Source organism: Auxenochlorella protothecoides (assembly GCF_000733215.1).
Source record: "Auxenochlorella protothecoides strain 0710 unplaced genomic scaffold scaffold79, whole genome shotgun sequence".
NCBI classification, from domain to species: domain Eukaryota; kingdom Viridiplantae; phylum Chlorophyta; class Trebouxiophyceae; order Chlorellales; family Chlorellaceae; genus Auxenochlorella; species Auxenochlorella protothecoides.
The window spans coordinates 36,164-55,069 of NW_011934155.1; the positions used below are offsets into that span (position 1 = coordinate 36,164).

Genomic DNA, 18,906 nt, shown 5'->3' on the forward strand with positions numbered 1-18,906 from the left:
TTCGTTTGATGCTGCCTGGAGTCACCACGATGCATGTTGTGAGGCATCCCAGGCACAGTCCCCCATCCTCATGTTCCAGCACCCTGGCGATGCGCATCTGGGCAGTAGTCGGCGGCCGCCCAGTCAGGCAGCGGGGCCTCGAACTCCCACTCGGCGCAGGCGTAGGAGCGGGCATGGAGCCAGAGCGGGCGCAGGTCCAGGGGGTAGTCCATGGGAGCCAGGTATGGGCAGTGCGGACAGCTGTCGTCCAGGCTCCCCTCCGGCGCCCTGTAGTCTTCTCCCTGGCGAAAGGCCTGGTTCTGCGCGTACGCGTCTGCATTGCGTGCAGAGCCAAAGGCTGCCTGGAGATGTGGCGGCTCTCTGATGGGGAAGGCGTCGGCGCCCCTTGCATCGGCCGCTCCCAGGTTCCCTGCCGCCACTCGCGGCCTCTTGGACGCGGTGGCGGCCGCGTCGCCACTCGACGCCTCCGGCGCTACCCAGCCGTCGCTCGATGCGTCAGACCCTCTGACGCCACGACTCGCCGGCTCAGGACCCGCCTCGCCTCCGCTCACCGTGCCTGGCCCCGCTGGGCCGCCGTCCGGCTGCCAGGCGGGGATGCCGGCGGCCGCCCGCATCTGGTCCCAGGCCACCCCCAGCGCGGCGGCCATGACACGGCTGGCCAGGGGCCCCGCGTACCGGCCCCCGTACTGTGCGTCATTGGCGATGGGGTGGCCCACGTGCTGCAGGTGCACCCGGATCTGGTGGGTTCGCCCCGTCCGCGGCCTGCGGGGTCAGGGCGAGGGAGGAAGGGTTGGAGCTGCCAGGGAGTGCAGAGCCACGCCAGTGTGTGGACGTGATTATGGACTGGTAGTGCCACCCCATGCACCCTGCAGATCCCTTACAGAGGTACTTGCAGAACCAGGCACCATCCTTCATCCGACATCGCATCAGCTCTGCACCTGCTGTCACGGCAGATGCGGTCATGGCTTCCATTCCCAGCCCGCCAAGCCCCGCGCTCCCCCCCACCCCTCCCCACACACGAGTCACCTGCATTCCACAAGGCTGGTCTGTCCGTCCGGCGCGACGCCCAGCAGGCGAACCTCAGTCACGGCATGCTTGGCCGCCTTGATGTGGAAGTCGGGGGCCGCGGCGCGGGCCGCCTGCGCCGCCTGCGCCTCCTGCTTGGCCCTCGCCCGCTCGCGACGCTGGGCGCGGAAGGCATGCCGCCGCGCCGCGCGCGCCGCCACGTCCTCCTCGGCGCCGTCGCGTGGGGGGGAGGGCTGGCTGTTCGCCGCACCAGCCTCCGGCACCGGCGCCTGCGCAGCGCCGCCGCCCCGTTCGAGGTCGGAGTCTGCATCCCCCACGGCAGCCGCTCCGGGACAGGCCGTCACGTGGTTGCGCTTCTGGTCCCAGGACAGTGGCACGTCTACGACCAGGGGGTCCGGGGTGTCGGGGAAGCGCCCCATCACCCGCGCCACGTAGACCTTGCACACCTCGTGGGCCTACGCCGATGGAAGGAAAGGATGAAATGTCATGCGCAGAACTGGTAGGAGTGGGGCTAAGTGGTGCCACGATCAGATGCACTGTTGATGCACTCGGTTCGGCAGTCTGCATCCCTCCAAAACGACACGCATGTCCCAGACTCCCGCTCCTCCACCCCCCCATCCCCCGCTGCCCGCCTCTATCTGCAGGCGCAGGGCGTCAGCCGCGGCGGGGCTGCGGGCGAAGATGAGCACGCCAGACACGGGCTTGTCGAGGCGGTGGCAAGGATGCAGTGGTCCCAGATCGGTGCGGTGCGCCTGCAGTACCCCGAGCACTGTGTTTTTGCGGTACTGCCCGGACACGTGCACGGGCATGCCGGCGGGCTTGCCGACCGCCACCAGGCCGGGGGTGACGCCGAGTACGGGGATGTCGCCCCCCAGGCAGGGCGGCTCGTGGCGGTGGATGGCGTGACGCATGCGCTGACCTGGCGCCAGGATGGTGTCGGGGGAGGAGGGCTTGCCCTCCAGGCGCAGGCGACCCTGCTCTATGGCAGCCCGGTAGTAGTCGCGCGACCTGGCCGGAAACTCCTGCGCAGGCAGGGCATGGAGGGATTGGCGAAGGGAGGTGGGTGGGGGATCCAAGCAAGGGGGACTAGCAGTCCTACTGATCAGCCGAGAGCTCCCAGAGCCAAACATGTACACTCTCAGCACAGCCTTACCTTTGAGAAGACATCCAGTAGCGCCTGTCCACCCCATCTCTGCTTCACGGAGCAGCTGAAGTCAAAGTGGTAGGGCTTCACCTGTTGGTTGCGAGGGTAAGCCGTGCTGGGGGTTTACCTCACCTAGTACTGGGCGCAGCGGCACTGGGTGCCAGTCACAAAAGAGCGATAGCATGGCTTGCTGAATCACCTATACTTTGAACGATACTCCCAACACTTACGAAACGAAAGCCGTTGATGGTGAGGTAGTCTTCCGGCCGGGGTAAGTTTTCCGCACACTCCGCCATTCGGCCAGGCCCCATTCTGGTCAGGGCCCTTGCCATGACCAATGCTATCGAACTCAGTTCCGGGACATTCTTAATATTGCACGCATGGGCATGCAAAGGGCAATGCGCCGAGAGGAGTTTGATGGTGCCCGTTGTATACGATGATCCACGTGAAAGCGCGCGCCGCGGTCTCACAGCAAACAGAGGAAATGGAGCTCTTCACCTTGTAATAAGTGGAAAGGGGATAATCACGAGACTGCACTCTACCTAAGTATCAAGGGGTGGAGCCCAACCGCTCTCCCCAAGATCCGGATTCTCCTTGGCTGCCTCCTCGGTGCCATCCACTGTTCTGAGAGCGGTTCGCAGTGCCTCCAGGGCCTCCTCGTCTGAGGCCACATCCTCGGCGTCCGGCGCAGGGGGATCAGGATCGAGCGGGAAGCGCCCCTCCTCACCAAACGTCCTGCGAGGGTTAATGTTGCATTAGAGCTGTCAATGCACCCTGAGCATGGGGCATCGCCATTTGACGCTAGGCTTGTGCGCCGTACAGCCCTCTTGCACATCAGGGTCACAGCCCTACCTGTGGAACAGCTGCCGAGCGGATGCTATGCAGGAGTCCACCGCCACGTCGCTGCCGGGGTCGGGGCAGGCCGTCACATTTGAGGGCAGCGCATCTGGCCGGAGGTCAGACGGCGCCTCTGTGTAGTACACGGCCGTCAGAAGAGATGCAGGGCCAGCGCTGACGCCGCCTCCTCCACCTCCCTCAGCGGCCCCTTGCGCCGCGAACAGGGCCGTGCCAGACGCCGCCCTGAGTACAGCCTGGAGCGCCGGCTCCAGCACGCTTCGCGCGCCGCGCTCTGCGGCTGCCTCTGTCCACAGGTACACCAGCGTCCTGAGGAGGGCGGGCGTTTGGAGGAGAGAATGAGGCGCAAGGCAGGGTGTCCGCAGGGGGTCAGGGGTGTTCCGTGCTGCAGGCCCAGGGTCCCACCCTGGGCGCCATGCAGTGGTCCAGTCCGTTTCTTGCCTTGGGAAAGCCTCACACCCCGCCCAGCCACAGGCGTCAGCATCAAAGCATGCTCCAGTCACCTGTTTTCCGGGCAGACGCAGAGGGTGTGGCCCAGCGCCAGCATCCAGACCACCGGGCCCTCTGGGCGAGGCAAGCACACGCCGACCCTGTCCTGCCCAGGGAGCAGCGCCGGCGCATCCAGCACCGCCACACAGCGCAGCAAGGTCGGGGCCCGTGGCCTCTCAGGCTCGCTGGATGGACAGCTGGATGCATCGCCACAGGGCTGCCCAGCTCCACCTGCTGTGCCATCAGATACCTCACCACAGGGCTGCCCAGCTCCATGCACGACGCCCCCAGCTCCCCCATCAGGATGACTCTGTGCTGCATCGGCCATCTGCTCGCCGAGGTGCAGTGCCGACGCAATCTCTGCCACCCCTCCGATGACGACCCCTGCCGCCACCTCCTGGCGGTCGTCCCCCGTGCCCAGGTATATCCCAGTGCAGACAGGCCTCGAGGCACCGACCTTGGGCCCAGCGCTGTCGCTCACAGTCGCCGCACCCCCTCCGATCTGGCTCCCCTCCGCGCTTTCCAGCCGCAGGGCCACAACGGGGCTGCGCAGCATCTGCACCGCGCCGCCCACCGCCGCCGAGCGGCAGAAGGCCTGCGCCAGCTCCCCCCCGCCGTGCATGGGGCAGAGGAGGGCGCCGGAGCCCGCGCCGTACCGCCCCGCCGAGCGCTGGAGCAGGGCGAGCCGGTCCAGCACGACCCCGGTGGATAACAACGAGGGGTCGGGGAGGAGCAGGGCGCCATGTGCGATGGTGGCGCGCAGGTCCGCCCGCAAGAGGCCTGTGTTGGTCATGAAGTCAGCAAAGGGCGTCGCCAGCACGGGGTCGTGGGTGTCTGCGGGGACGGGGTCTCGCACCTCCCCACCCTCATTGTGCGGCAGCAGCCCGGAGAAGCGCTGCAGGAAGCGCATGAGCACCCGCTTGTCTGCCAGGGACAGGTCGCGACTGGCAAACACCTCGGCCCGGGTCGAGGGCACGCTCGTGAGGCGTTGCGCGTCGCCAGAATCCAGCATGTAGCTGCGGGTTTGGGACCAGAGGATCTGAAATGTTTCAGGCCAACAGGTACAACTGAATGTCCAATGCCTCATCAAGTCTGATGCTGCACAAGTGGCCGGCAATAGCAGTGCCACACCCACCCTCCCACCTGCCCTGCAGGAGCTTGAACTCGGTGTAGTGGTGGGCCCCAGAGGCGAGCAGGGCATCCACCATGGGCCCGCCGCCATAGACCAGCCGCGGCGCCAGGTCCACGAGGAAGGCATGCGACTCCCCGATGCAGGCGGGGTCTGTGCTGCCGGCGACTTCCAAACCAGTGGCTCCCGCGGCCTGTCCTGGGCGCAGGGCTGCCAGGAAGTCGTCTATGGACAGGGTGGCCCAGCGACCGCCGTAAAAGTCCTGGGCATCCAGCTGCAATACCGTCTTGCCAGATGTGGCTGCGGCACTGCCAGGATGCATGCATGGGGGGGTGGGGGCAGCTCGGTTGGTGGATCGGAGGGAGGCGAATGACCATGTAGCACCTGGAGATGGGCAGCACCATTCCACACAATCCTCAGCTGCATTCCGCCACCTGGAAACCACTCACGCTGCAAGCAGGGACTCCACCAGACCCGTCCCCAACACAATGACATCGTATCTGGATGCCAAGTCCATGCCGTGCGCACGCGTGGATAACGCGACACACGGCAGCTCGTCCCAGACTGATCACTCTACGCCCAAGTTCCGGTCGAGATTGGCCAGGGTAAGGGTACAATTCCCGCGTTATGCTATGGTACAGTTTGTTGATATATGTTGCCATTGTCGAGCCCTTGTGTCCTCCGTGGATTGCCAATTCCTCGGTCACGCGTGCCTTTGCGCGCGCCTCTTGCTTTGCGGCTGCAAAGTATGTGGCTGATGGGCTGATCAACGGTGCCCTTGTGCAAATCCAATGTCCTCACAAACCAAGCTTTCAGCTGCAGCGAGTCAAAGATGTTTAGGGCACCAGGGTGTCTGAAGAAGAGCCCCAAAACCATGGTGCATCCCTGTGAGCCTCGAAGGCATGTGTGCTTGCCCGCACTGAAGCGTGTCACTGATGGCTGCCCGCCTGCGTCTGTGCGGGGCGGGGGACGCACAGCAGCGCGGCATGCTGCCCCCCAAACTCTAGCGCGATCACCCTCTGGTCTGCGAGCTTCTTGGTGGCAGCCAGCTTCCGGGGAACTACCTCGTCTGGAGGAGGTTTGTGTGGGGGGGAGGGACGACTGCTGGAACACTGCATTGGCGGTGGAGTGCAGTGCAGAGTACGCAGCCGCACAACAGACCCAGATTGGTACTCTGCGGGGCTTACACGCACGATTCCGACTCAGAATTCAGTCCCATGCAAGCGCCCCAAACCCCTCGCACACCTTTCCACAAACGGCCTCGACTTCTCTCCACCCCCCCCACATCTACAAGCCCCCCTCCACCCTACGCTCACCTTCGTCGTCGTCGCCCTTGCCCAGCTGGTTGCTGGTGCCAAACCCCCACAGCCAGGCGTCGCCCGCCTCGCTGAAGGCACCCGACACCGCCAGCCCCGCCGCGGCCCCCGCCAGCGCCACGCCCTCCAAGCCGTCCACCTCGCGTGGCACCGGCGCGGCGGCGTCGGAGCCCACCGCCGCCGCCGCCTGGCCCAGCCGGCCGTAGGTCGGCCGGCCGAAGCTGAGCAGCGGCGCGCCCGAGGGCCCGGCGCCCTCCGAACCCTCCCCGTCGTCGGCGCTGCCCCCCCGCCCCGCCCCCGGCTCCACCAGCACCAGCGTGTGGTGCTGCCCGCCGCGCACACCACGCACGCTGCGTCCGTCCAGCGCGGCGACGTGCGTCAGCGCGTAGGCCGGCAGCGCCCCGTTCTCCAGCCCCAGCTGGCCGTAGTTGTTCAGCCCGGCGGCCAGCACGCCGCCGTCGGCCAGCAGCGCAAAGGTGGCGTAGGTCCCCGCCGCCACGTCGACCACCGCCGCGCGCCCCGAGCGCCGGCGCTTGAGCGGGACGGGGGCCGGGGTCAGCAGCGTGGCCGCCCGCACGCGGTCCGACAGGCGCTCGCCCACCCGCGCCAGCTGCCCCTGCTGCCCGTTGCCCCAGGTCAGCAGGCCGCCGTGACGGGTGACGGCCGCGATGTGGTCGGCGCCTGCAAGCAAGGGTTGCAGTGGTAGAATGGGTGGGCTCCATCCCGAGACTGGTGTCCGGGTAGACTCTTCGGACCCCTGTCCACAGGAACAATGGTGTGTGCCCCTCCCCCCTCCCCTCACACACACACCACCCAGAGTGGAGCAGGGGGGTCCGGCCGGTAAGCAGGGCAGCACTGGCCCCCCTCCACCCGCCGCCACTCACCCGACACGATGCGCACGACCTGGTCCCCGGCCCGGCGCGGGCTGTACACCTCCGCGGGGGTCAGCTGGATGCGCGTGCATGCGCTGAACCCAAACACGCCCGAGGCGTCGCGGAAGGTGCCCCAGGCCCACACTGAGCCCAGCTCCGTGAGTGCCGCGGTGTGGCTGTCCCCTGGGAAGAGGTTGGGGTGGGGCTGGGAGAGGGGGTGGAGGGGGAGCAGCGACAGAAACCACAGGGGGAGCGACCCTTGTGACCCTGGCACGGGGTGCGGGGCATCACTTGCCTGCAGAGAGCTGGACCACCTTCCCAGCCGACGCTGGGAGGTCTACGGGGCCGGGCGAGTAGGAGTCGCCCGCTACGCCGCTGGACAGGCCTGACTTCTCCCACAGCTCCCCGGCTACGCAGGGGGTGTGGGGGGGGGGCGTGGGTGCAGGGGGGCAGGCGGGAGGCGGGGCGTCCAGACTCACGCGCAGCGCCGCTGAGCATCCCGTGCCCGCTGCTCCCACCCATTGCACCCGCAAAGGCGCTGCGGCACCTGTCTCGCGACCCAGGGCGCCCTCGTCGTTCACTCCCCAGCTGTAGACCACATGGTCCTCGGTCAGGGCCACGGTGTGCATGCCTCCACACGCCACTTGCAGGATCTGCTTACGACGTGGGGGAGCAAAGGTGCAGGAGGGACATTGAGGATGAATCCCACTCATGGCCCCTTCTCTTGACAGGCATTCCCAAGTCAACACACTGTCCCCCCAACCCACCTTGTTGCCATCAACATCCAGGGGGAAGGGCCTCAGCCGCTCGGTGACGTCCTCTCCCAGGCCCAGCTGTCCACAGTCGCCATCACCAAACACAAACAGCTGACCTGGAACCTGAGAGGTGCATATGGCAGCGTTGGGCGGCCCCCGTCTTGGAATACGGTGGCACTGGTGCCCGGGAGGGGGCAGGGATCCCCGCCCCGGTCTACAACCCCACACCTTGCCGTGACTGGCATGCGCCACGGTCCCAAGCTCATGCTTGGCTGCTAGCCGTGGTCTTGTCACACGAGGGGTCGGCTCATCCTCGACAGCCGCTTTGCGCTTCCCCTGAGTGGCCACCCTGGACGGCTGGGCCGCTGCCTTTGTGGCACGGCCGCGGGACGTCTTCGGAGCCATGCCACAATGTAGTTTTATATGATGTTGACTCCCACAAGAGCGCTACAATGCACGCGATGGTTCAACATGGAGGTGATGGTGTCGAGGGTGCCACGTCATGCAGGCCGGCATCATCATCAGCCTCGGCTGCCCCTGCTGACGCTCACGTCTCTCCCGTCGATCACATTTACAAGCGTCACTCGATGCCGTCACCATTTGGGACCCTGGGCAACACCATGATGCATTCATCGCCCGGCCCCGCTGAGCACCTTGTACCCTTCCAGCTCCAACTGGTCCACCAAGTCCATGCCCCCCGTCTTCACGATCTTGCCATCCTGCACGGCGTGTGCGAGGCAAGAGCACGCTCAGGCGAGGGCTGATTGAGCTTCCAATCCCATGCTCCATCCCTGGTTGACAAACCGTGATTAGAACGCATTTCACTCTCCCAGATCACAACCACTCGCTCACCTGCATGATGTGCACGAAATCCGGGCGGATGTAGTCCAGCAACCTCTGCATGGATGAAGGGTGGGCAGGCATGCTCATGGTATGAGTTGGCAACGACGGACCCGCCAGGGTTGCCTTGAGTGAGTGTGAATGGGCAGCCATACCATAGGCCTCTCCCCAACGCTGTGGTGGCCTCGAGACATTATGTTGAAACTCAAGCAGTGAGTTCCTCCATGTCCTAGGCTCCGGCGACTCACACATCGCTCCACCAGCCTCACGCCATGATTGAGCTCCCCTCCTGCTTCCCATACCAGCTTTCCCTCCCTCTCACACTGCCCACATCTGCCCCTCTCCACCTTGTAGTGTGTCACCATGATGAGACCCGCCGCAGGCCTCTGCTTCCGGAAGCCATTGACAGCAGTGGCCACATCCCGCAGGGCATCGATGTCCAGCCCCGAATCGATCTCGTCCAGGATGGAGCAGTCCGCCTCCAGGCAGGCCAGCTGCAGGATTTCATTCCGCTTCTTCTCGCCCCCAGAGAACCCCTCGTTCACATTGCGGTTCAGGAAGGCGGCGTCCATGTTGAGCAGCTCCAGCTGTGAATGTGTGGGGGGGAACCGTGTAGGGGATGTGCAGAATGGCATATGGGGGAGTGAAGGAGCCCTATGGCCTTGTGAAGCAGCGCCCCAACACAATCGGGGGGTTGAAGGACCATTGGACAAGTGCAACACCCCGGTTTCCACTGGAAAGAGGGCTACATCTCCACCCCCCTAGAAAAAAAGCGACCCAACACACTAAACCACACCTTGGGCATGACAAAAGCGTAGAACTCTAGGGGATCCAGGTCCTTCTGGCCCTGGGCGCTCCTCCGAGCGTTTGTGGCGATGCGCAGGAAGTCGATGTTGGAAACGCCTGGGATCTCCACGGGGCTCTGGAAACTGCGGCGGACAGGCAGGGGGGTCCCCGTCTTTGGGACGCACGCATACGGGTTGGCTGGGGGTCGACACCCTCCTGAGGCATGCTGTGATATGATCGAGCACCATGCAGCGCAACTTGGACACCTCAATCTCGCTCCACACTGCCCACCTCATGAAAAGGCCCATGTGGGAGCGCTCGTCGGGCTCCAGCCCCAGCAGCGACTCCCCTTTGTAGTCCACAGACCCAGACGTCACCTCGTACTCGGGATGACCAACCAGCACCTGCTCGGGGAACGGCAATGCTGGTCATCGTGGACCTCCAACCAGCAGCAACACGCAGCATGGGAGGGATGTTTGATTGCCATCCTGGGTCAGTCCATCCCGGGCATGCTTTCCCTCCCCCATGACCCACCTTGCTGAATGTGCTCTTGCCAGAACCGTTCTTACCCATGATCGCATGGACCTCCCCCTCCCGGACCGTCAGGCTCACGCCCTTCAGCACGCCCTGCTGGGAGTTGGTGATGCGGGCCTCCAAGTCCCGTACATCCAGCAGCACGGCGCTCTGGGCATACAGCCTAAGCTTCAGGCCTCTTGATCGTGTGGTAGGGTGCGTGGTTCGTTGAAATGTGTGCAGGGACGGCCCGGCGACTGCCCTGCCGGAGTAGCAGGCGTGCATGGCCAGAGCAGAGTTGCTAGTTTAGAAGGGAATGGCACCGGAAGACTTCTCGGAACACTTCAATCACAGAATCGCTTACTAGATCCGGGAGAAGTGTGCGACAGAGGGGCTCTCTGCATGTCGAGAATATTGTTCGGGGGGCCGGTCTATCGACTTACCGTCTCCTGCCACAATGTCGGACCCCCGGGACGAGTCCCAACGCCCACTTCTACCGCCAATCCACTCGGCCCATTCTTAAACGATCCTTTTCTAGAACCTTCAATGCTTATTTGGGTTGCGAAGCCCCCTCGTTAGGTCGATCGATTTTCGAATCGTGCGGGGCTTTGCCATGTCCCGTTGGGGTGCGAACGCGCCGTACGAGGCAAATTGTTGTGTGAATTTATTACAGAAACGTTAAAACATCGAATGCAAGGGCAGTCTGCACATATTGGTCGTGGCCCGTAGCCCCGCCTGTCGGGGCCTTGGGCGGCCATGGGGGGAAGTGAAAGGGGAGGGCGGCTCCCCCATATCCTTTGCCCGTCCGATAGCACTGCTGCCCCGCACACGCACTGCTCGCCTGCATGCTGGTATATTTGTAGACAAGAAGTGGTGTCCATGGTAGGAAACAAGGTTCCCCAGGCCTTCAGCTCCTTGAAGAAGCAGTGTGCCGCATCTTGCCAGTTCCTCTCCCAGGACTGGAGCGGGTGCGGCGTGCTCTGTCCTTGACGTGCCGCTCGTAGGGGATGGTATCAGCCGCCCAAGCGGGCGTCACAGGCGGATCAGCTTCCATACGGTACTCGTAGAAGCTTCCATGCTCCGCACGCACTGCCTTCTCCGCAATCAGGTTGATCCTGGTCGCCAGCCTCGTTGCTCCTGGTCGACCTCTGGATCGCCCTCTGGTGGCAGACCGGATTACTTGGGATGCTCACCGCCGATGACGGTGTGCCATGACCGTTCACGAGGTGGAAGGCGGTGACGCTGTCCGGTCCTTGGGTCTTTAGGCTCCACAGGTGTTGATGCCAGGTCGCGCCCTGGCTCAGATCGATCTCGACTGCGAGGTAGACATCGTGCCCAGAAAGCAATCCCATCCATCACCTACCAAAACACCGGAATTGAATGCCGAAGATATAGAAACATTGTTGCGTGATCCCACCAACAGGCCATCGCCCCGCGCCTCCAAGGGTGCCGCCCTCGAATCCCTGCAGGTGGGTGAAGCACTGATCCCGAGTCAATCACCTCTGATCGGCATCACTCGGACATCAAATGACCTTGATCAGGTTTGCCTACCATCGCAGAGGGGGGATCGATGCCGCTGAGCCGTGAACCTTATGACTGTCCTGCCTCTACTCCAAGTTGCTGTGAAGTTTGTGCACACTGGCAGGGATCATAACCCTTCACCTGCCAAAGGGTAGGCGATGTCTTGCCCAGAGTAGTGAACTGACAGTCATCCATCCGCACCCCTCATTCATGACTGACATTGCATCTGAACGTGCAGACATCAAAACTCTTGGCACCTCCCCTATGCTGTGCATGACTGCCAAAGGTCTGAGGCAAGGACGCTTGCCGGGCGATACCCCTGTGATGCCAGCCTGAGCCTCCCAAGAGATCGAGATCCCGATGGTTGGGGCAGAGACCGAGCCTGTTGGGCCAGTCACCCTGCCACGCCTGGTCCCCTATCGAGAACATTGCTGCCTACGGTGAGAATGGTCTCGCCACACAGAACTGTGCACATCGCAATCATCCCCACATCACGAGTCCCTGATGATATTCTAGTCGAGGCACGGGCCCACGCCACCGCCTTCACTGGCAACAAGCTTGGGTGAACTCAGGTGAGGCCAGGGCTGGGTTAGGAGGCAGGGTGTCAGAGGATCCTCCTTTCACCCTAGTGCCGACTACCGCCGGGCACCCAAGCTTGCAGAAATTCATAGAGCAGACGCAGTAGCAATATGTCTACATCCACAGCACACCTCAGCCAAGGGCGTGGACTGTAAGCGTGAGGGAACCTGCCACCCTGATCAAGGAGATGGGCTGAAGCAGGGCTGCAAGGCATGGTTCATCGTCAGGGTTCTGAGACAGGAGCCCAGCATGGTTGCTGTGGGGGCACCCTCTTCGTAGCCTTCCACCCTTTCCACCTGCATTCGTGCCCTGCAATGTGTCTACGACGCCTGGCACAGTGCTTGAAACCCAAGCCCCTCGCTGTTTTCGGGGTCTTGTCCTGTAACATTCCTACTTTATGTCATATACAGCAGTCCACGTTGTGGGGTCTAGCCAAGCCCCACAACACCATGCAACATGGCTCATCATAAGAAGCCGTGCAATGCACAAAAAGGGGCAATCATGGTCACCAGATCAATTCCCCATGAATGAGTTGGAAGGTGAAGGACCTACAGCTTCAGTCTTTGCCTGAGCAGACCATCCATCTCTGGGGAGGCTTCCTAATCCAGGCAAACCTCATTTGACGGCAACGAGCGCACACCGTTGGAGTCGGTCACTATGCAAGTGAAACAGTATGTTTGCTTTAAGTAGTCATACTCCGGGGTTGCCGTATAAGTACGGGTGTTCGGACTGCTCCAGGTGAAGGTTGGGCTGTCACCGAAGTAGAGGACTATAGAGTCTAGGAAGTAGGATTCCGCCGTCACAGTGAAAATGACCCTGTCATAATTATCATTGTAAGCGGCCTGTAGAACTGGGGCAGGCAGAGTCGGTGGAGGTGGCGGAGAGGGCGGGGGTGAGGGCGGAGGAGGGGAGGGCGGAGGAGAAGGTGGAGGGGAGGGCGGAGGAGAAGGCGGAGGGGAGGGCGGAGAAGGAGAGGGCGGAGGAGGAGAGGGCGGAGGAGGAGAGGGCGGAGGAGGAGAGGGCGGAGGAGGCGACGGGGAAGGAGGAGAGGGCGGAGTAGAGGGGGAAGGAGGGGACGCTTTCTTGGGGGGTGAAGGTGGCACCTGGTTGTAGTCCCTGAGCATAGACTTGCAGAGTTCCTTCAGGCTGCACAGGTTACGGAATTTCCTGGTACCAACCGCATTGTTGCAACGCAGCTTGGTGCCCCTATTGTTGTTACCCCAGTTCAGGTTTCCCTTGTTAGAGCTCCCTGTGGATTAAAAGTCCAGAAAGATCTTCGGAGTCAGGCCATGGTTCTATGCGGCAAACTGCTGTCTCCATCTCAGGCAGCATCTGGACACCACTGTCACCCTACCACCTCCCCCAGTCTTGCTCACCGATGTTCCAGTCGCCCTCGTTGTTGTCGCCAAAATTGTACTTCCCCTTGTTTCCTGTTCCAATATTGCCATCCTTGTCCGCGGTGCAAGCCTCCTGTCCAGCCTTGAGGCACTCAACGGCCACCAAGATTCTGGTGGACCAATCCTTGCTGATCTCACGGGAACTCATGTTGATGGCGTTGACGGGAAGACCGAGGATGTAAAGATTGGTATCTCTGATAGAACCAGACTTGCTGTAGCCCATCCACCTGTGTTGCTTGGGGTTGGGAGGTGACATTGCACAAGGTCCGCAACTTCTGGCATGTGAGTGGCTTGCACTTGCATCGCAAAATCACGATAGGATGCGACTCAGCCCGCACCTGCAGATGTCGTCTGCGCTGCTGACCTCCAGCATATAGACATGGGGCCCGTAGCTATCAGAGGAGGACGGAGAGTGTGGCAAGGTTGAGAACGCAGCTGCGCCGTGTCCGGACGCTGGACTATCCAGCTTCGCGCGGCAACATCAATGCATCGTCAGTCAGGCTTCGCCCTATCCGGGAGCAAGAGTCCACAAAAGCAAGCCAGGTGCAGCCGGCCTTGACTCACGTGACAGCCGGGAGGGAGAAGAACTTCGTCGTGCAGGCGCCCTGAGAGGGGGAAAGGTGTGCGGTAGACCATCGGCGCACATGGCAAGTAGCGCGCACCCTCCCCTCCTGATGAGATTGAACAATAGGAGAGAGCGTTCATTCGACCTACCCTTGAGAGCACGCCAAGGCTCAGCAGAAGGAGTATCGCGCTCCAAACAGGTGCCTGCACGTGCGTCGCCATCGTGCCGCACAAACCCTAGGCCCAGAGAGGTTGTCTTGTATGCGAGATTATTGCAGCAATGTTCATTGGGGAGGGTGAGCCCCCGTGTGCTGGATGTTTAGAGTTTGCTGCGTACGATTTTGCATGGACTTCGCCGTACTATATCTAATTTGGAGATGTCGAGGCACGGCGCCGGATGTGACGGGGCTCCTCATGCGTAGCTGCCCCCGGCCGTACTTTCTAGGTCATACCTGTTGTTTTTCCCGGTGAGCAGATTCTGGCAATCTGGCCTTGGATATGAGCAAGAGCCAGGGCTTGTAAAAGACAGTCTGGACAAAACTTTACACAGAGTGGGACTTGAACCAGCGCTACCTCATCCAGATTCGGGAGCAGCCCCCCTGCTCAAGTTACACCGGACCGGAGGCCCTCCTTCCCCCCTCATTCAGCTTCGTCATCAACAAAAAGTGCGGAAGGAACTGGAAGGTCCAGATCTTGACGGACCACGCATCTTCCGAAACTCCTGTGTTGCAAGGGATCTCCTTTTGCTCTGCCCCTGCTCATATCGACGGCTTAAGCCTCTGCCACACTCAAGGTGGGTCTCTCTTTGTCGGAGACTCGACCCCTCCATCGTCACCCTCGGAAGGGAGACTCCGTCTCGTCATCAACTCCTCAAGGAAAGCGTGGAATCCGATATGCAGACATCTAGGCAAGTCGCACATTGTCTGCAACATGATGAAGAGATGCATCTTGGTAGTCAGCCAATTGCAAGCTGAACTAGCCTGTCTTCGTTTTGAGAGGAGGCCGCAGGCCGAGGAGGGATCTATTTGATTCCATCTAGCCAGGACAACAAGTACGCACCCAGTATTGGTCCAGCATGCAGCAGAGCGATGACATGGGGAAGCTTGGCATATGCCCGCCTCGCCGCACGCACAGCAACATAGCGCACAACCTCAATGCGCAGTTGGGCCCCACGTAGCAAGCTCCAAGCAGGAGCAGCAGCACTGGCCACGGTGGTCAGCTCCGGCTCCCCATAGCATCTGCAGTGATGGACACCAGTGTGGCCTCTCATGCTTCCACATCTCATTGTCAGGGAAGGAACGCTGCCGGGCTGCAACCTGCCCGAGCTTTGTACCCTGCCACGTCCACTCCATCGCTGCAGCACAGCTCATCCACCCTCTTGCCATCCCACCACAGGCGTGACCTCCCGGCCGAAAACAAGATCCACAAGACCATTGGGATAGACCCAGAGCGCATCCAGATGGTAATCGCGGTTGACGAGCACGCCAACACCCTGGCATGCACGTCCAAAGAATTCTACGCGCGAGCAAACCATCGCCAGCGCGAGAAGCCTGCGGCGCGCTGGCACGCCTAGGCAACCGACTTCATGCAATACCTCTACAAGTGAGTGCACGTTTGGGGTGGGTGGACGGGCAGGTACCTCATTCAAAGCATCCTCTGACCTGTCTCAGCAACATCAACCCACATACTCTTGTGATCCCCCCCCCCCATTTGCACCTCCTTCACAGGTCCCCTACCCATCAAACGGCAAGGACAGAGGTGCTGCTGGACCGGGTCAAGTGGGTCGTCCCCAAGCTGCGGCAGGGCCTGGCCTGAATGCTGCAGAAGCCGTTTCGGCAGCTGCGCTTCCAGGGGCACGTCCAGCGCGAGCGGGCCATCCAACAGCTCGCCGAGCACTTCAGGGTCCCTCCCGGTACGGTCGACGTCGTCAGAGTGGGCAACTGGTCCGCCCAGGACCGTGGAGGGGTGATGCGGGGACACTTGCCGGCGCCCCTGGATGCGCTTCCCTCGCCGCCTGCGGAGGGTTTGCGAGGTGGTGGTGGTTGACGAGCACATGACGTCAAGATGTGCTGCGGCTGCCACACCGCCTTGAGTGCCCACCGCTACAGGCAGGTGCAGAAGGGCGTGGAGGAGACGGAGGAGGCCTGGGGCACCAAACGCTGCGACAACCGGGCGTGCAACGTCAGGGTCGTCAACCGGGATGTCAATGGTGCGATCGACGTCCTGATGCTGCTCAAGCTCTATCTGACTGGCGCGCCTTGCCCCGCAATTTTTGGTGGGCACCCATCCTCGTCTTCCCCTCCCCCTCTTGCCCCCTTCCTTCCTCCCATTAGTCAGCCATCAGGGCTGACCAAAACTAATTGCGCATGGGCTGGTATCTGCAGAAGCCCCCATGCAGCTGGTGTAAGTCCAGCAGGGGTTCTTGTGGCATTGATAGTGCATATTTTCAATTTGTGATACCGATTGCCCCCCCTTCATGCAAAGCTTACATCCCCCATCCCTTGACCTGCTGCCAGAGCTAGGTCATCCTGCCCTCGTGGATCTTGCACAAGCTGCCATGGTGTGTCATTGTATGGATCTCTTCCTGGACAATATGTGGGTCACGTGGGACATTGACAGAGTAAGGTTTGCTCAGACCCTAAGGTCAAGGGTCCTGTCCCCTACATTGCCAGCAGTATCCCCTTTCCCTCTTAAAAGTTGGCTTCTGGCTGAGTCTATAGCTGTCTTCCAACGAGCGTGCGAGGAGGAGGCCAGAACTCATCAGCTGCCAAACTTGAAGCACTTCCGTCATCTCCTCGACGAGATGACAGACCAGATGGAGATGGCTGCCAAAAGCGTTGATCAGCTGGAGTATGCTGTGGTGCATCGTCCACGAAGCCCGCTTGGAGCTGAGGAGTGGCAGGTACGTCGGCTGCCATTGCACCTGGGCAGGAGTGGGGTATGGAGAAGCCATTCCGCCAGCTGCACTTCCAGGCGCATGCCCGCCGACAGCGAGCAATCATGACGCTTGCAGGGTCTTTCCGGGGCCCCCGCAAGAAGATGACGATTGTGGGCGTCGGCAACTGGACGGCATGGGCATGAGTGGAGGGCTCCGAGGGTTGTTCATGCGAGGGCATCCGCCAGGCCCATTAATGAGCTTCCTGCGCCACCTGCAGAGGGGTGTGCAGTGTTGTGGTCGTGAACGAGCGCAGGACTCCCAAGCTGTGCCGCGCCCCTCGCACCACTCGGCACACCCACCAGTACAGTCAGGTGTGGCATTGCGTGGAGAGGCTGGCGGACGCTTGGGGGATGGAGCAGAGTAGCAGCAGGGACCTCATGGTCCCTGTCATGAACCGCGACAGCAACGGAGCCGTGCACATGTTGATGTTATCCCAGGTGCACCCGACTGATGCAGCGCATCCGACGGGCGGTTGGTGCGGGCCCACCCTTGGATCTCGTTCCCTCCTGCCCCCTGCATCACCCCCACATGGTCCTTGTGGCTACCACCTCCACCCGAGGGCGGCATCCTTGCAGGGCCTGCTTGAGCCCCAGCAAGCCCGGCGAATCATCAGTGCGGCCATGGTCCCACACCTCGCCGGGCCCTGCTCCTGATGGGCGTCCCACAGATGGGAATTGACCCTGACCCTGGGACACTCGAAGAAGGTGTTCTTACACAGGAAGGGGTACAGACAGGTGCGGAGGGAACAACTCTGCGCGCTGTCGCGATCACGTGGGCCGGGGACACCCGCCGGGGGAGCCGGGGTCGATGGTTCAGAGAAACGCGGGCTCGTTGCTGCCCAGCCTCTCCGCCAGCTCGGCGTCGTCGACGGCAGCGGGCGCGGCGGGGGCCGGCGCGCCCGCCGGCCCCCGCCCCACCTCGAGGCTGCCGCTGAGCGTGGTCGAGGCGGTGCCCGGCGGCGTCCCCGACGCGGTGCCCGACGTGAAGCCGATGCCCGGCGACAGCCCGCCCTCGCTCACCAGCGACCCCTCGGCGGAGGAGGGCCCCTGGGAGAAAGGGCTGGGCGCAGCGCTGCGCACGCGTGCGTAGCGCTGCTGCGGCTCCGGCACGCCTCCGCCCGGCAGCTGCCCGGAGCGCAAGCGCCGGGAGCGTGCCGCCAGCAGCTCGGCGCGCAGGATGTCGCGCAGGCGGGCCGCGACCTCGGCCATCTCGGGCCGCGCGGCAGGCTCGATCTCCCAGCACCGCGTCATCAGCGCCACGTACGGCTCGTACCCCCGGAAGCTGCCGGCGGGCATGGCACTGGGCTCGGGAACGGCGAGGCTCGCGCCGCTGCTCTGCACCAGGTTGATGATCTGCGAGGGAAGGGAAGGTGGGGGGGGGGGTTGAGAAGGGGAGATGCGGAGGGGATGAGGGGGAGGGAGGGGATGAGGGTGCGAGAGGGGTACCGCATGGGTCGGCGCGCCGATGCACCTGGTCGAGGCAGGCCGTGACGATTCGAGTGCGCTGCTCAGACAGGAGGCGGCATCCCTGGCACATGGAGGCCATTTGCCCCAGCCCCATGCCCTCCCTCCCTACAGAATCCCACCCAAATGCCCCACCTGGTACGGGTTCATGTTCTCAAAGGGGAGCTGCCACGTCATCAGCTCCCACATCACCGTCCCAAAGGCCCACACGTCGGACTGCAACGTGGCCTGGCCACCCTTCAGGATCTCGGGGGACAGCCACCTGCATGAGAGTGTGGTGGACTTGGTGCGTGAGCTGGCCTGCAGACAGCTTGCTCGGTGGTGAGGGGCAGTGAGTTGATAAACTCAAGCCGACCATGTGTCAAGGATTTCACGGAGTCCAGCGCCGGCAGGGAGTGCGACGCCCCAGCGACCCTACCTGGGGTTGGTTATGCAGATGGTGCTCATCATCACCTCCCTCTCCATGGCCCTGCTCAGGTTGAAGTCGGCGATCTGCAGGGGCGTGTCCGTGGGGTCAGGGTTGGGGTGGTTCCGGAGGAGGAAAGAAGGACAGGGGCTGGATGAGATGCCTCTCCAGAGCGAGCTGCAGGATGCATGCGGGACCCCTCGGTTGCTGCGCCCAGTTTGACGATGCGATTGCCGGCAGTGTACTGAATATCACCTATTTGTGCAATCCATGCCTCAACGGGACCCCCCCCCCCCACCACACACACACCACC

The 18,906-nt window shown here is 62.6% G+C and overlaps 4 protein-coding genes across 4 annotated transcripts in view; 1 reads left to right on the forward strand and 3 right to left on the reverse strand.

Moving 5' to 3' along the window:
- Positions 1–68: 68 nt before the first annotated feature.
- On the reverse strand, positions 69–2,481 carry F751_6003 (RNA pseudouridine synthase 7; the record flags this gene model as incomplete). Its single annotated transcript, XM_011398019.1, has 5 exons — positions 69–762; positions 1,027–1,481; positions 1,623–2,048; positions 2,180–2,260; positions 2,401–2,481. The coding sequence occupies 5 exons, from the start codon at positions 2,479–2,481 to the stop codon at positions 69–71; spliced, it is 1,737 nt and encodes a 578-aa protein (XP_011396321.1).
- A 231-nt stretch (positions 2,482–2,712) lies between these two features.
- F751_6004 (ABC transporter I family member 6, chloroplastic) lies at positions 2,713–10,010 on the reverse strand (the record flags this gene model as incomplete). Its single annotated transcript, XM_011398020.1, has 17 exons — positions 2,713–2,905; positions 3,023–3,334; positions 3,529–3,589; positions 3,824–4,530; positions 4,658–4,951; positions 5,619–5,712; positions 5,960–6,640; positions 6,844–6,985; positions 7,146–7,240; positions 7,379–7,484; positions 7,599–7,709; positions 8,240–8,305; positions 8,439–8,483; positions 8,774–9,013; positions 9,223–9,355; positions 9,504–9,616; positions 9,747–10,010. The coding sequence occupies 17 exons, from the start codon at positions 10,008–10,010 to the stop codon at positions 2,713–2,715; spliced, it is 3,657 nt and encodes a 1,218-aa protein (XP_011396322.1).
- Positions 10,011–15,601: 5,591 nt separating this feature from the next.
- The window catches only part of F751_6005 (hypothetical protein), a gene marked incomplete at both ends in the record, with an annotated part of 16,104 nt that continues 12,799 nt past the window's right edge, over positions 15,602–18,906 (forward strand). The window contains one exon of the mRNA XM_011398021.1: positions 15,602–15,729. Coding sequence (XP_011396323.1) covers positions 15,602–15,729 — 128 coding nt within the window. The remainder of the gene's footprint in view (positions 15,730–18,906) is intronic.
- Positions 17,537–18,906, reverse strand: part of F751_6006 (Serine/threonine-protein kinase CTR1) — a gene marked incomplete at both ends in the record, with an annotated part of 8,398 nt that continues 7,028 nt past the window's right edge. Inside the window, 3 exons of the mRNA XM_011398022.1 lie at positions 17,537–18,076; positions 18,323–18,449; positions 18,606–18,679. Coding sequence (XP_011396324.1) covers positions 17,537–18,076; positions 18,323–18,449; positions 18,606–18,679 — 741 coding nt within the window. The remainder of the gene's footprint in view (positions 18,077–18,322; positions 18,450–18,605; positions 18,680–18,906) is intronic.